At 36.9% G+C, this 14,295-nt stretch overlaps 1 protein-coding gene across 2 annotated transcripts in view; it reads left to right on the forward strand.

Annotated features, from left to right (window-relative positions):
* Positions 1-14,295, forward strand: part of DPYD (dihydropyrimidine dehydrogenase) — a 904,243-nt gene that overhangs the window by 355,189 nt on the left and 534,759 nt on the right. The window contains exon 9 of one of the 2 annotated variants that reach the window (XM_070467755.1): positions 12,531-12,593. The exons of the other annotated variant lie outside the window; for it this stretch is intronic. Coding sequence (XP_070323856.1) covers positions 12,531-12,593 — 63 coding nt within the window. The remainder of the gene's footprint in view (positions 1-12,530; positions 12,594-14,295) is intronic. 2 annotated transcript variants of the gene reach the window in all.

Consider the following 14,295-nt stretch of genomic DNA (forward strand, 5'->3'; position numbering starts at 1 on the left):
CTTCTCCTCCTGACTTCAATCTTTCCCAACATCAGGATCTTTTCAAATGAGTCAGCTCTTCGCATGAGGTGGCCAAAGTATTGGAGTTTCAGCTTCAACATCAGTCCCTCCAATGAACACCTAGGACTGATTTCCTTTAGGATGGACTGGTTGGATCCCCTTGCAGTCCAAGGGACTCTCAAGAGTCTTCTCCAACACCGCAGTTCAAAAGCATCAATTCTTCCATGCTCAGGTTTCTTTATAGTCCAAATCTCAAATCCATACATGACCACTGGAAAAACCATAGCCTTGACTAGACGGATCTTTGTTGGCAAAGTAATGTCTCTGCTTTTTAATATGCTATCTAGGTTGGTCATAACTTTCCTTCCAAGGAGTAAGCGTCTTTTAATTTCATGGCTGCAGTCACCATCTGCAGTGATTTTAGAGCCCCCCAAAATAAAGTCAGCCACTGTTTCCACTGTTTCCCATCTATTTGCTATGAAGTGATGGGACCGGAAGCCATGATCTTAGTTTTCTGAATGTTGAGCTTTAAGCCAACTTTTTCACTCTCCTCTTTCACTTTCATCAAGAGGCTCTTTAGTTCTTCCTCACTGTCTACCATAAGGGTGTTGTCATCTGCATATCTGAGGTTATTGATATTTCTCCTGGGAATCTTGATTCCAGCTTGTGATTCATCCAGCCCAGTTTTTCTCATGATGTACTCTGCATATAAGTTAAATAGGCAGGGTAACAATATACAGCCTTGACATACTCCTTTTCCTATATGGAACCAGTCTGTTGTTCCATGTCCAGTTCTAACTGTAGCTTCCTGACCTGCATACAGGTTTCTCAAGAGGCATGTCAGGTGGTCTAGTATTCCCATCTCTTGAAGAATTTTCCACAGTTTATTGTGATCCACACAGTCAAAGGCTTTGGCATAGTCAAAAAAGCATAAGTAGATGTTTTTCTGGAATTCTCTTGCTTTTTTGATGATCCAGAGGATGTTGGCAATTTGATCTCTGGTTCCTCTGCCTTTTCTAAAACCAGCTTGAACATCTGGAAATTCATGGTTCACATATTGCTGAAGCCTGGCTTTGAGAATTTTGAGCATTACTTTACTAGTGTGTGAGATGAATGCAATTGTGTGGTGGCTTGAGCATTCTTTGGCATTGCCTTTCTTAGGGATTGGAATGAAAACTGACTTTTTCCAGTTCTTTGACCACTACTGAGTTTTCCAAATTTGCTGACATATTGAGTGCAGCACTTTCGCAGCATTATCTCTTAGGATTTGAAATAGCTCAACTGGAGTTTCATCACCTTCACTAGCTTTGTTTGTAGTGATGCTTCCTAAGGTCCACTTGACTTTGCATTCCAGGATGTCTGGCTCTAGGTGAGTGATCACACCATCATGATTATCTGGGTTTTATCCACCCCATCCCTCTGGGTCCTCCCAGTGCACCAGGCCTGAGCACTTGTCTCATGCATCCAACCTGGGCTGGTGATCTGTTTCACCCTAGATATACATGTTTCGATGCTGTTCTCTTGAAACATCCCACCCCCGGGTTCTCCCATAGAGTCCACAAGTCTGTTCTATACATCTGAGTCTCTTTTTCTTTTTTTGCATATAGGGTTATCGTTACCATCTTTCTAAATTCCATATATATGTGTTAGTATACTGTAATGGTCTTTATCTTTCTGGCTTACTTCGCTCTGTATAATGGGCTCCAGTTTCACCCATCTCATTAGAACTGATTCAAATGAATTCTTTTTAACGGCTGAGTAATATTCCATGGTGTATATGTACCACAGCTTCCTCATCCATTCGTCTGCTGATGGGCATCTAGGTTGCTTCCATGTCCTGGCAATTATAAACAGTGCTGCGATGAACATTGGGGTGCATGTGTCTCTTTCAGATCTGGTTTCCTTGGTGTATATGCCTAGAAGTGGTATTGCTGGGTCATATGGCAGTTCTATTTCCAGTTTTTTAAGAAATCTCCACACTGTTTTCCATAGCGGCTGTACTAGTTTGCATTCCCACCAACAGTGTAAGAGGGTTCCCTTTTCTCCACACCCTCTCCAGCATTTATTGCTTGTAGACTTTTGGATAGCAGCCATCCTGACTGGCGTGTAATGGTACCTCATTGTGGTTTTGATTTGCATTTCTCTGATAATGAGTGATGTTGAGCATCTTTTCATGTGTTTTTTAGCCAACCGTATGTCTTCCTTGGAGAAATGTCTGTTTAGTTCTTTGGCCCATTTTTTGATTGGGTCATTTATTTTTCTGGAGTTGAGCTGGAGGAGTTGCTTGTATATTTTTGAAATTAATCCTTTGTCTGTTGCTTCATTTGCTATTATTTTCTCCCAATCTGAGGGCTGTCTTTTCACCTTGCTTATAGTTTCCTTTGTTGTACAAAAGCTTTTAAGTTTCATTAGGTCCCATTTGTTTATTTTTGCTTTTGTTTCTAAAATTCTGGGATGTGGGTCATAGAGGATCCTGCTGTGATTTATGTCGGAGAGTGTTTTGCCTATGTTCTCCTCTAGGAGTTTGATAGTTTCTGGTCTTACATTTAGATCTTTAATCCATTTTGAGTTTATTTTTGTGTATGGTGTTAGAAAGTGTTCTAGTTTCATTCTTTTACAGGTGGTTGACCAGTTTTCCCAGCACCACTTGTTAAAGAGGTTGTCTTTTTTCCATTGTATATCCTTGCCTCCTTTGTCGAAGATAAGGTGACCATAGGTTCGTGGATTTATCTCTGGGCTTTCTATTCTGTTCCATTGATCTATACTTCTGTCTTTGTGCCAGTACCATACTGTCTTGATGACTGTGGGTTTGTAGTATAGTCTGAAGTCAGGCAGATTGATTCCTCCAGTTCCATTCTTCTTTCTCAAGGTTACTTTGGCTATTCGAGGTTTTTTGTATTTCCATACAAATTGTGAGATTATTTGTTCTAGTTCTGTGAAAAATACCATTGGTAGCTTGATAGGGATTGCATTGAATCTATAGATTGCTTTGGGTAGTATAGCCATTTTGACAATATTGACTCTTCCAATCCATGAACACGGTATATTTCTCCATCTGTTTGTGTCCTCTTTGATTTCTTTCATCAGTGTTTTATAGTTTTCGATGTTATCTGGGTTTTAAAGATCTTTTTTTATAATTCTTCTTGTGTATTCTTGCCACCTCATCTTATTATCTTCTGCTTCTTTTAGGTCCATACCATTTCTGTCCTTTATCGAGCCCATCTTTGCATGAAATGTTGCCTTGGTATCTCTAATTTTCTTGAAGAGATCTCTAGTCTTTCCCATTCTATTGTTTTCCTTTATTTCTTTGCATTGATCACTGAGAAAGGCTTTCTTATCTCTCCTTGCTATTCCTTGGATGTCTGCATTCAAATGAGTAGATCTTTCCTTTCCTCCTTTGCTTTTGGCTTCTCTTCTTTTCACAGCTATTTGTAAGGCCTCCTCAGACAGCCATTTTGCTTTTTTGCATTTCTTTTTCTTGGGGATGGTCTTGATCCCTGTCTCCTGTACAATGTCATGAACTTCTGTCCATAGTTCATCAGGCACTCTGTCTATCAGATCTAGTCCCTTAAATCTATTGCTCACTTCCACTGTATAGTCATAAGGATTTGATTTAGGTCATACCTGAATGGTCTAGTGGTTTTCCCTACTTTCTTCAATTTAAGTCTGAATTTGGCAGTAAGGAGTTCATGATCTGAGCCACAGTCAGCTCACGGTCTTGTTTTTGCTGACTGTATAGATCTTCTCCATTTTTGGCTGCAAAGAATATAATCAGTCTGATTTAGGTATTGACCTTCTGGTGATGTCCATGTGTAGAGTCTTCTCTTGTGTTGTTGGAAGAGGGTGTTTGCTATGACCAGTGTGTTCTCTTGGCAAAACTCTATTAGCCTTTGCCCTGCTTCATTCCATACTCCAAGGCCAAATTTACCTGTTACTCCAGGTAGCTCTTGACTTCCTACTTTTGCATTCCAGTCCCCTATAATGAAAGGCACATCTTTTTTGGGTGTTCATTCTAGAAAGTCTTGTAGGTCTTCATAAACCATTCAACTTCAGCTTCTTCAGTGTTACTGGTTGGGGCATAGACTTTGATTACTGTGATAATGAATGGTGTGCCTTGAGAACGAGCAGAGATCCTTCTGTCGTTTCTGAGATTGCATCCAGGTACTGCATTTCGGACTCTTGTTGACTCTGAGGGCTACTCCGTTTCTCCTAAGGGATTCCTGCCCACAGTAGCAGATATAATGGTCATCTGAGTTAAATTCACCCATTCCATTACTCTTAAGATACCAAAAATAGAATTTTTCAGTTCCACAAAGCTTTCCTAAACCAGTTTTCAAGAAGTGGTACTTTATTTTTCACTGAATACCAGTGTCTCACCCTCTTTTCTGCCCTTTGCCAATCACTCCCAGATCTGGACTCTGAGTCACATGTCCCTCCACCTGAATCTGGGTGTCTTTTATTTGAACAAACTGCAGTTACGCTTGTCATTCTATTTACCACTTGACTGGGTCTGTTAACCTCATATTTCATTACTATGTAAGGTGCTGGTACATCCCTGGATTCTTTCTCTTTATACTTTTAATATAGCATGGAGAATATTACTTTCAGAGAACAGCTTATTAAAACTGATCAGATTGGAGCATGAATGGAACAGATCTGGTCTGATAGACAGTGATAATCTCACTTACAGGTTAAAATGTTACTATCCTTTTCAGATCAATAATGTTTTAACTAAGATTAATATTCATTTTAAGTGGAAGGATAAATATAATTTTCCATTACCAAATTTCACTTCAAAAATTCACTTCTGTTGGCCGAGGTGGAGTCATTGTTCTTAAAATAGAAATGTCAAAATGATTCCTATTTCTGCTTTCTTGTTTCCTTTTCAGAGTTTTCTAGCTGTTCAAAATGTCATGGATTTCATTAAATATTTTAAAATCAAATAATAAAATAAAGTACTCCTCCCTGTTAACCAGCACCATACCCTGCTTTATTGTTTTAGAGTATCAGTTGACTGTGTGTGTGTGCTAAGCTGCTTCAGTTGTGTCCGACTCTTTGTGACACTGTGGACCGTAGCCCTCCAGGCTCCTCTTTCCATGGGATTCTCCAGGCAGGAATACTGCAGGCGGTTGCCATGCCCTCTTCCAGAAGAGCTTCCAAACACACGTCTTTTAGTCTCCTGGGTTGGCAGGTGTGTCCTTTACCAGCAGCAACACCTACCACTCCCAAATTTGGGCCTTTTGAACTGTGAACTGAAACATTATAAATAGAGAAAAGGTAGCTCCTGTGAAAGGAATCTGAGTCACATTTTTACTGAATGCTCATTTGTCTATGGGAGGAAACAGAAAAAATGTGCTTATTGCCAGGACTTCATGTAAAAACCTTGTTAGAAATATTTTAAGTTCACTTATAAATGTGTGCTCTGAGCTGATGCCTGACTGATTCATTCTTCTCTGCCTAAAGCATAACATATGTCTATCCATCCATCCATTTGTCCAGTTCTTTATTTCTTCATTCAACAAGTATTTATTGACCTTCCCCTCTATGTAGCTGGAGTTATGATTGACACTTTGCATAATTCATTTCATTTGATCCATACAGCAGTCTTGCAAGACAAATGTTAATATCTTAATTTTGTAAATAAGGAGGCTGATGTCCAAAAATTAAGCAACTTGCAAACATCAGATTGTCGAGTCTTCTGCTCATCTTGTTTCCTAACACAGTCCTTGTTACATAAACAAGCTCATACTGGAAGTTTATTAATGAAAGAATGAGTGAACTAGAATGTATTTTATTATATCTAGCAACTATTTTATGCCCATATCATACCACACATACTTCGGTATTTTCCTACATTCTCTCATTTTCTCATTATAAAAACCTTACTAAATTCATCGCTATTAATGACCACATATTTGTTTTACAGATGAGGGATCTGTGGCAAAGATGGTAAATTGATATGCTCATTATCCAACAACTGGAAGGTAGCAGAGTTGGAAATTAAAATTTTGGCTCTGCCTGTTTAACACCTTTCTGGGTTTTTTTGTTTTTTGTCTAGCGCAATACATGATGCATCATGAATGCTCATAAACTGCTGCAACGATGGTGGTGATGACATGGAATAGGAATTTTTATCTGATGTAGTGAAAATTCTATTCTATAGTAACTAGGGATTTTTCAAATACAGTTATCTTGACTGTTCCTGAAAACTTCTAGAACACTTTATATTTGCTCTATGTTTAACAATAAAATGTGTTATTTATTATCTTTATAGAGGAATAAGAATGTTTCTGCATTTTGTGTAAATGCATTATCATACATATTTATGTTACTATATATAGAGAGACATGGATATAAAGATATAAAAGTAATAAACTGGTGGTACCTTACTTATTCATATCAGTTTGCAATTTAAAGTTCCCAAAAATGCAACAGTGTACATGAACATATGCATTTGGAAACAGTTAATAATTATTTTTTCAAATGCTAATTTTAGTAAATGATGCAGTCTTTAATTGCTTAAACATAAAGATTTTCACTCAAAGAAGTATGGTGCAAAAGTATGATTAAATTCAAGATATAAAAAGTGATTCCACTTTAAATGTAGTAGTGAAACAAATCACTATAAAGTCTGTTTTTGTAGTCAGTTGATCACATGTCCACAAAGACATGTTGTGGACATGTTGCTTTTTTAACCCATTGCGTATACATTTTTCAGTATTTAGCTTGTCAATAGGGGACCCTGGAAGCAGTGAGGGTAATGAGGAGGAATGATAGTTTAGATGTATTCTTTCCTGGAATGCCAGTTGAATTAAATCTTTCATTCCCACTGCAGAAGTACAAATCTATAACCTCCTTTCAAGATGAATCCAGAATCAGGAGTCTGCATTCTTTTATTCTTGGTCCGAAGATTAAAATTGATCACGGACCACACAAGGGAGTTGGCTGTAGTATCACTGCTCAGTGTGGTTAACGAGGACAGCGCTTGCCTTCTGTTCTCCTTAACGGTGCACTTACAAGTTACAAATATTATTGATTCCAGGGGTCGTCTGCGGCTGTTGGGAGGTTGTATGACTTGACAATATTTTGCTGTTTTTAAAGGATAAGAGCTATGAACCTTGATAGCAACTGGGACAGGGAGAGTTTAAATTTGACAAATGAAGATTTATACTATTTTGAGCTGGCAAAATCCTTCCTGTAGAAATAATGAATGAAAATTTGAGAGTTGACTTAACAGGTCAAATGACTTGCAGTGAAAAAAAGAAAATAATGCTTTCATTATTACCCTTTCATCAAAATGAATTGATGATGGGTTTGTCATTGTAGATCTGAGCTTTAAACAAATGAATAATGCTTAGAAAATCCTTTTACAAGACATCATTTAAAATTAAGTAGGCATAGTTTTACTAAAATCTTTAAAACTGTAGTGTAGATGGGATGATACATGAATAATTACCTACTAATCTTTAAAGCCTGTTTTTATCTTTATTATGAATAAAACAGCTGTATTAACATTCAGAAAATTTAAGGTATCACAGATTACTGAATGCTAAATTTTTAAAGAATAACTTACGTTTTCTTTTTTCCCCTAATGATAAAGACTATATGCTACCCTAAATTTATATTTTATATAATGGTGGAAGAGACACTGTATTTAAGAGCTTTTGCTGGATTAAATCTGGCTTTGGCACTTATTAGCTATGAGATTTTAGAAAGCTTATTTCACTGCCTTGAACCTCAGTTTGCTCATTTTTTAAATAGTCATAAAGATGTCTAGCTGATAAAGTTGTTATGGAGCTCAAATATACAAGAAATATTTTTTTGGTAGTAAAACACTCTACAAATGTAAACTCTTAAAATATTTATTACTACTGAGCTTATATGAAGTTGAGTCTGTATTTAAGACAGTTGTGGGGAAGAGAGCTTCTGAACTACATCCTATCTCCTCTCCTTTGTAACATACAGAATACAGGCAGCAAGTTAGAGTTAATTGTGGCTGAAATGTAAAACTATTGAATTAGATTAAATTGCTAATATTGGTTTTACATGAACCACGCACAACTCAAACAGCTTAGCATTAGAATATGACTTTTTAAAACTATCTGAAAATATTTACAATGATAAAAAAATTCTCTAAAATCATATTTCAGAGTAGAAATGACCTGTTCAGAAACTGGATAAAAAAAGATCAAAATATTGATTGCTCAGTTCATAAAACCACAGGCATTTGGGATAGAATTTATTATTTTATATGACTTAAAAAAGTGTAATTTTTTATTGACAATATCAAGGTATATGCTCTGTGTACTATGATTAGAGTGGTTCAGGTGCTTTTTGCATGTAATTTAATTTTTAATTTTATGTGTGTTAATAGTTCATAGGTAATTTAAATAATTTCTAAAGAGCAACCCAGAATTTCAACTTGATCTCCCTGATTAATCCAGCATCTAGTTACAGTAGTTTGTTCATCTCATAGTAGTGAAAGAAGATGAGACTCTTTGTCTGTGTAATAGAGTCCATTATAATGAAAGTATTTTCAGTGATTATTAATTACATTTCTTTTATTTGTATAATGCTTCATGATTCAAGTTCTTGGAAAATCTCAGGGAAGGGGGTGCTAAAAGCTTAAGTTACAGAAGAAAAAGCTATGGTACAGAGAAATAGGCTAGGGTACTGCATATCACACGCAAGTAGGCGGAGGAGCTGGGAGCAAACTGTCACTACCTTGGTTGGCCGTGTGTTTCACCTGTCTGGGAGTCATCATTTGGTTTTGCTTTCAGAGGTCAGAAAATTTGTTGCAGGATGAACCACACATCAATAGCCGCTTTTGTTGGATTTCCAAACCTACTGGAGGTGGAACACAGCTCCCTAATTCAAAGCTTCAGTTTTGACAAAGTTATTTAAGAGAAATTCGTTATAAACCGTCCTAAAGACTGTTCTTAATCGACAAATATTTTACAAGCTGTTATATCCATTACCTGAGAAATTCGTTCAGAATTTCATTAATGTAGATTTGCCATTGTTAACTAATTCTTTCTTCCTAAGAAAGCACTTTAGTGTAAATATATTCTCAATTGATACTGATTCCTAGGAAGGCATATGATATATTCCTCTTCTAGAAAAATATTTTCATACTTTGGTGGGCATTACCAGTAGAATACCTTGTAATGTGAGTGTCAGTGTAAGGTTTATTCTGTTTCTTCTTCCTCTTCTGATAGGCCTCATTTTTCTTGATTTTCATAGTTACAGTAAATCTATTTCAGTTTTGTTGTTTCTGTCCTGTTTTATCTCTTTTTTGAAGATACACTTTCATTATATTATTTCTCAAAATAATTAATTAATGCTGTTTGTTCCCATTTTATAGTATAATGACCTGGTGCTATACTTAAAATTCAAGTAGGATGAGTTCTAAAATCAAAAGTACTCTTTAAACACCTGTCTCTTGGTACATTTTTACACACTGGATACACACACATACACATATATGTATTCTTGTTATTGTTGTATATTTTCTTCTGCAGACAAGAAGGTATGGACTCACATCTCTCTTCTCTTGGCTTTCAGCATACTGCTTTCTCTTGCCCCTCCTGACTGATCCCTCTTGAATTTCTGTTTGGGCTCCTCTTCCTCTTTCTTCCTTTAAATGTGCTATTGATTTGTTATGTAGGGCTCTACCGTGGGATTTCTTTAGCTCAGGATTAGTTCATTAGCATTCATGGCTTCCAGTTCAGTCTGTTGGCTGATACTTTTCAGATCTCTTGGTCCAGCCAGACCAGATTTCTTGCATGAGCTTCAGACTTGAATTTTTGCGTGTCTGTTATCTGTAGGATAACTTTACTGGTTGTCCCACACTCTATTAAATATGTTCCAAATGGGATGATATTGTTGCCTGGGATCTGCTCCTCCTTTGCTGTCCTGGCCTATAGTCAGGCACCCTACTGTTGAGAAAGCCACCGGAAGAGGAAGTTGGGGTTCAGCTTTGGCCCCACTAATCCTTCTACACCTCTCATCCACTAGGTGCCAAATCCATTGAAATTAACCCCCAAAGACTTTTAGGATATGTTTTTATTCTCCTGTATCCCCACTGTCAGTGTCTTCATGTGAATCCTTTTTTTTTTTCTCCATTTAAGTTACTGTAATAGGAGAAGAAAGGGAAAACATACCTCTAGGGAATCCTGAGGCACAGTTTCAAATCCCACATACAGGATTTCTTTGAAGTACTAAAATTTTCTTCATAATTTGCATTTCATTCATTAGCATCTCCATTTTTGTCTTAATATAAACACCATAATTTACATTACCTATCTTTGATTGAAATTGTTGCCCCAGGAAGGTAGACTGTATTTGTACTGAGGCTGTGGACACTCCCTGCCATGCCTTGTTAGTGGAGATTACTAATAATCCAGGTTGAGAAGTACAAGGTTAGTATTCCTTTCTTATCTGGATTTATGCAGCATCCCCTTACATTATCTAGTTCCTTCATTTTCACCACCTGCAAATCAGTTCTACACACTGCTACCAATTTGTCCTTGTTAATATACAAAGCTGACTATATTATTTTCCTGCAGTGTTTCCTCCAGGTGAAATACAAGCTCCTTAGTGTGGCTTGCATAGCCTTTTCTAGTCTGGACCCTATCTGTCAAATTTCAGATTTTGTTATGACTCTCCCCTGTTGCTAAAGCTGAAGCTCCAATACTTTGACCACCTGATACAAAGAGCCGACTCACTGGAAAAGACTCTGATGCTGGAAAGTTTGAAAGCAAAAGCAGAAGAGGATGCAGAGGGTTAGAGACGATAACATTAGTGACTCAGTAGAAATGAATCTGAGCAAACTCCTCGAAATAGTGAAGGACAGAGGAGCCTGGAAGGCTTCAGTCCATGGGGTTGCAAAGTGTTGGACAAGACTTAGTGACTGAACAACATCAGCAGCTCCCCTCTTATCTGGCCCCTACCCCACCCTCATTTCAGTCAGATTTAATGCTTGCCCCATTCACATCTTTGTATATGCTGCTTGTTCTTCCTCTTTCTTTTTCTACCACGGGAAACATTCATCTTTGAATTATTGTTCAGTTGATCACTTGTGTCCAACTCTTGGCAACCCCTTGGACTGCCGCACACCAGGCTTCCCTATCTTTCACCATCTCCCAGAACTTGCTCAAACTCATGTCCATTGAGTCAGTGATCCATCTAGACATCTCATCCTCTGTCGTCCCCTTCTCCTCTTGCCTTCACTCTTTCTCAGCATCAGGTCAATTTTCTAATGAGTCGACTCATTGCATCTGATGGCCAAAGTATTGGAGCGTCAGCTTCAGCATCAGTCCTTGCAATGAATAGTCAGGGTTTATTTACTTTAGGATTGAATTGTTTGATCTCCTTGCATTCCAGGGGACCTTCAAGAGTCTTCTTGAAAACCACAGTTTGAAAGCATTAATTATTTGGCACTCAGCCTTCTTTATGATCCAACTCTCACATCCATACGTGACTACCAGAATATTTTGAATACTTAGCATAATTACCAGTGTCACCAGATCAGGTGGAGCGTGTTTTATAAGGGCTCCTGTGCACGTCCCTCTGTGTCTGTTTGTCATAGCACTTACTTGCTTTATGACGTTTTTGATTATATGCCCTTTTCCCACTCGATTGGAAGATATTTATCTTTGTATCTCTAGTACCTTATGTGTCAGCTGGCACATGGTAGGCACTCAATATATACTAATGAATAAGTGTTTAGATAAATGAAATATCTAAGGTTTCTATTTCTATCTGATCTTAAAACACAATTAAAAATCACGTCTAGTATCCAAATTTGAATGTTGATTGTCATAGACTGTGGTTTTGCTTGACTTTTTTATGTAAGAAAAATTTTAGAACTAGGTATATAGTGAATATAGATTTAATCTGCTGAGTTTTATGTGGATAATTAAAATTTATAGATAATTAAAATTTATAGATAATTAAAAATTATCTATAGCTTTGGTAGTTGTGGTGTTTTAGATTAAAATTATGTTAAATACTAAAAAAAAAAAATCAAGGAAGGCCCAAGTTGAAAGTAATAGGGTTTTTAAATTTGGAATATAATTGCTTTATAATGTTGTATTCGTTTCTGCCATACAGTTAAATGAGTGAGCTATATGTGTATATATATCCCCTTCCTCTTGAATCTCCCTCCCACAGTCCTACTCCATCCCACCCCTCTAGGTCATCACAGAGCACTAAGCTAACTAAAGTTCCTGTGTTTTATAACAGGTCCCCATTAGCTCTCTGTTTTACACATGGTAGTGTACATGTATCCATCTTAATCTCCCAGTTTGGCCCACCCTCCCCTTCCCCTGTGTCCACATGTCTGTTCTTTATGTCTGTGCCTCTATTCCTGCCTTAGAAATAAGTTTACCTGTGCCATGTTCTAGATGCTATATATATGCATTGATGTATCATATTTGCTTTTCTCTTTCTGACTTACTTCACACTCTGTATGACAGTCTCTAGGTCCATCCATGTCTCTACAAATGACCCTATTTTGTTCCTTTTAGTGGCTGATTTATATGATACAATGAAATATTATTCAGCCGTTGCCAGTAATAGGATTTTGAAAGGTAAAATATATAAAAGCCAATTCTTTGATTAGCATTTACCACATGCCAGTCACTATTGTAAGCATTTATCATATTATCAATATATATGATCTCAGTTAATCTACCTGACTTCGTAGATAAGGAAACAGAGAATTGAAATTTAAGTTGCTGTCATTATGTAAGTTACATAGTCAATATATAGTGGAGTAATAATATGAACAAAGTTATGTCTGATGTCAAAACTATTACTTAATTTTATCAGGCCTTAATATATTCACAAATTCTTAGATAAATTGGTATTCATTCCTGGTGTGTAGCAGTTGTTAGGTGTGGATAATTACATTTTGGCATTTGAGACCACACTCCATGTACTTGGAATGGCAGTTGGATAAACGATATGGTACATGTGTTTAGTCTATCAGTTTTGTCTGACTCTTTGTGACCCCATGGACGGTAGCCTGCCAGGCTCCTCTGTCCATGGGATTTTCCAGGCAAGAATACTGAGGGGGTTACCATTCCCTTCTCCAGGGGATCTTCCCAACCCAGAGATCAAACCCAGGTCGCCTGCATTGCAGGCAGATTCTTTACCATCTGAGCCACCAGGGAAGCCCCAAATGGTATGATATAGTTGAATTAATCTTGGTGAATATGATTCTTTAAGCATTTTTGAGTTGCAGGCTCCTTTGAGTATGTAATGAAAGATATGAAACCTGTGCACACATACACGATAAAATGCATATATGTACAAAGATACTTTTCATAGTCTTGGATTCTTTGAGAAACACAAGCAAGTTTCAAAACTTGGTTTCTAGATAATCTGCCTATTTTGTGGATGAAAAAATTGAGGTTCAAAGTCAACCATGTGTTTCTGAAGTGGTTAACCATGTCTATTCATAAAGAATGTCCTTGGAACGTTATTGCTTTGTGGAATTTTCTGAATTCCTAGAAAGGTATTCTAATTTCAAGACTCATAGCTCAGCAACAGTAGTACTAAACACATTCCAAGTGTATTTAACCTTGGAAATAATTTAATGTTTTCTTATATCATACACATTTCTTGAAAAAAAAGTCATCTGAGGTAAGTGTTTCCTTGTAAGATTTATAAAACCACAGTAGTGATTTAGAGGAAGATAAATAAATTTGCACAGAAATGTATCATTTGAGTAAAGAACAAAATGCATAATTAAAAGATTAATTATATGATAGAAAAACCAATATTTATGATTATGAATTGCTTTTCTACATGTAAAATTAAGTTGTTTCAGCAGTATAGAGCTGTATTATGCTTGCTTGTCAATGTAATAGTTCTGTAAGGAAATGCACTTTTGTGATTCTTCTAATTTCAAAGATGAGAAAATTGAGGTTTAAAATTTAATGACTTGGGCACAGACTTATAGCTAATACCTAAAAAAGTAAAGGTCAGAAGTCCATTAGAAGTCTTTTGAGTCTGAATCAGGCAGCTCTCTATTGTTTCACAGACATGCCTGTGGAGAATTATATAGATGAAGAAGCAACTTTCAGCAGCTGAGAGCGTCACCAAGCACATTTGGCGCATGGTCTTTATTTTAAAGTCCGCCACTTGCTTGCTTAAACTTGCATTGTTTCACTTTGCAGAGCTTTGAAGGCCAGGGCATACTTGAGTAATTTAGAATGATTTTTGACTTTCATTTCAGTTTTAATCCATAATCCATGACCTCAACTCTTGCATTGTGTCTCACTCTTT

This window comes from Odocoileus virginianus, chromosome 5 (assembly GCF_023699985.2).
Source record: "Odocoileus virginianus isolate 20LAN1187 ecotype Illinois chromosome 5, Ovbor_1.2, whole genome shotgun sequence".
Taxonomy (NCBI): domain Eukaryota; kingdom Metazoa; phylum Chordata; class Mammalia; order Artiodactyla; family Cervidae; genus Odocoileus; species Odocoileus virginianus.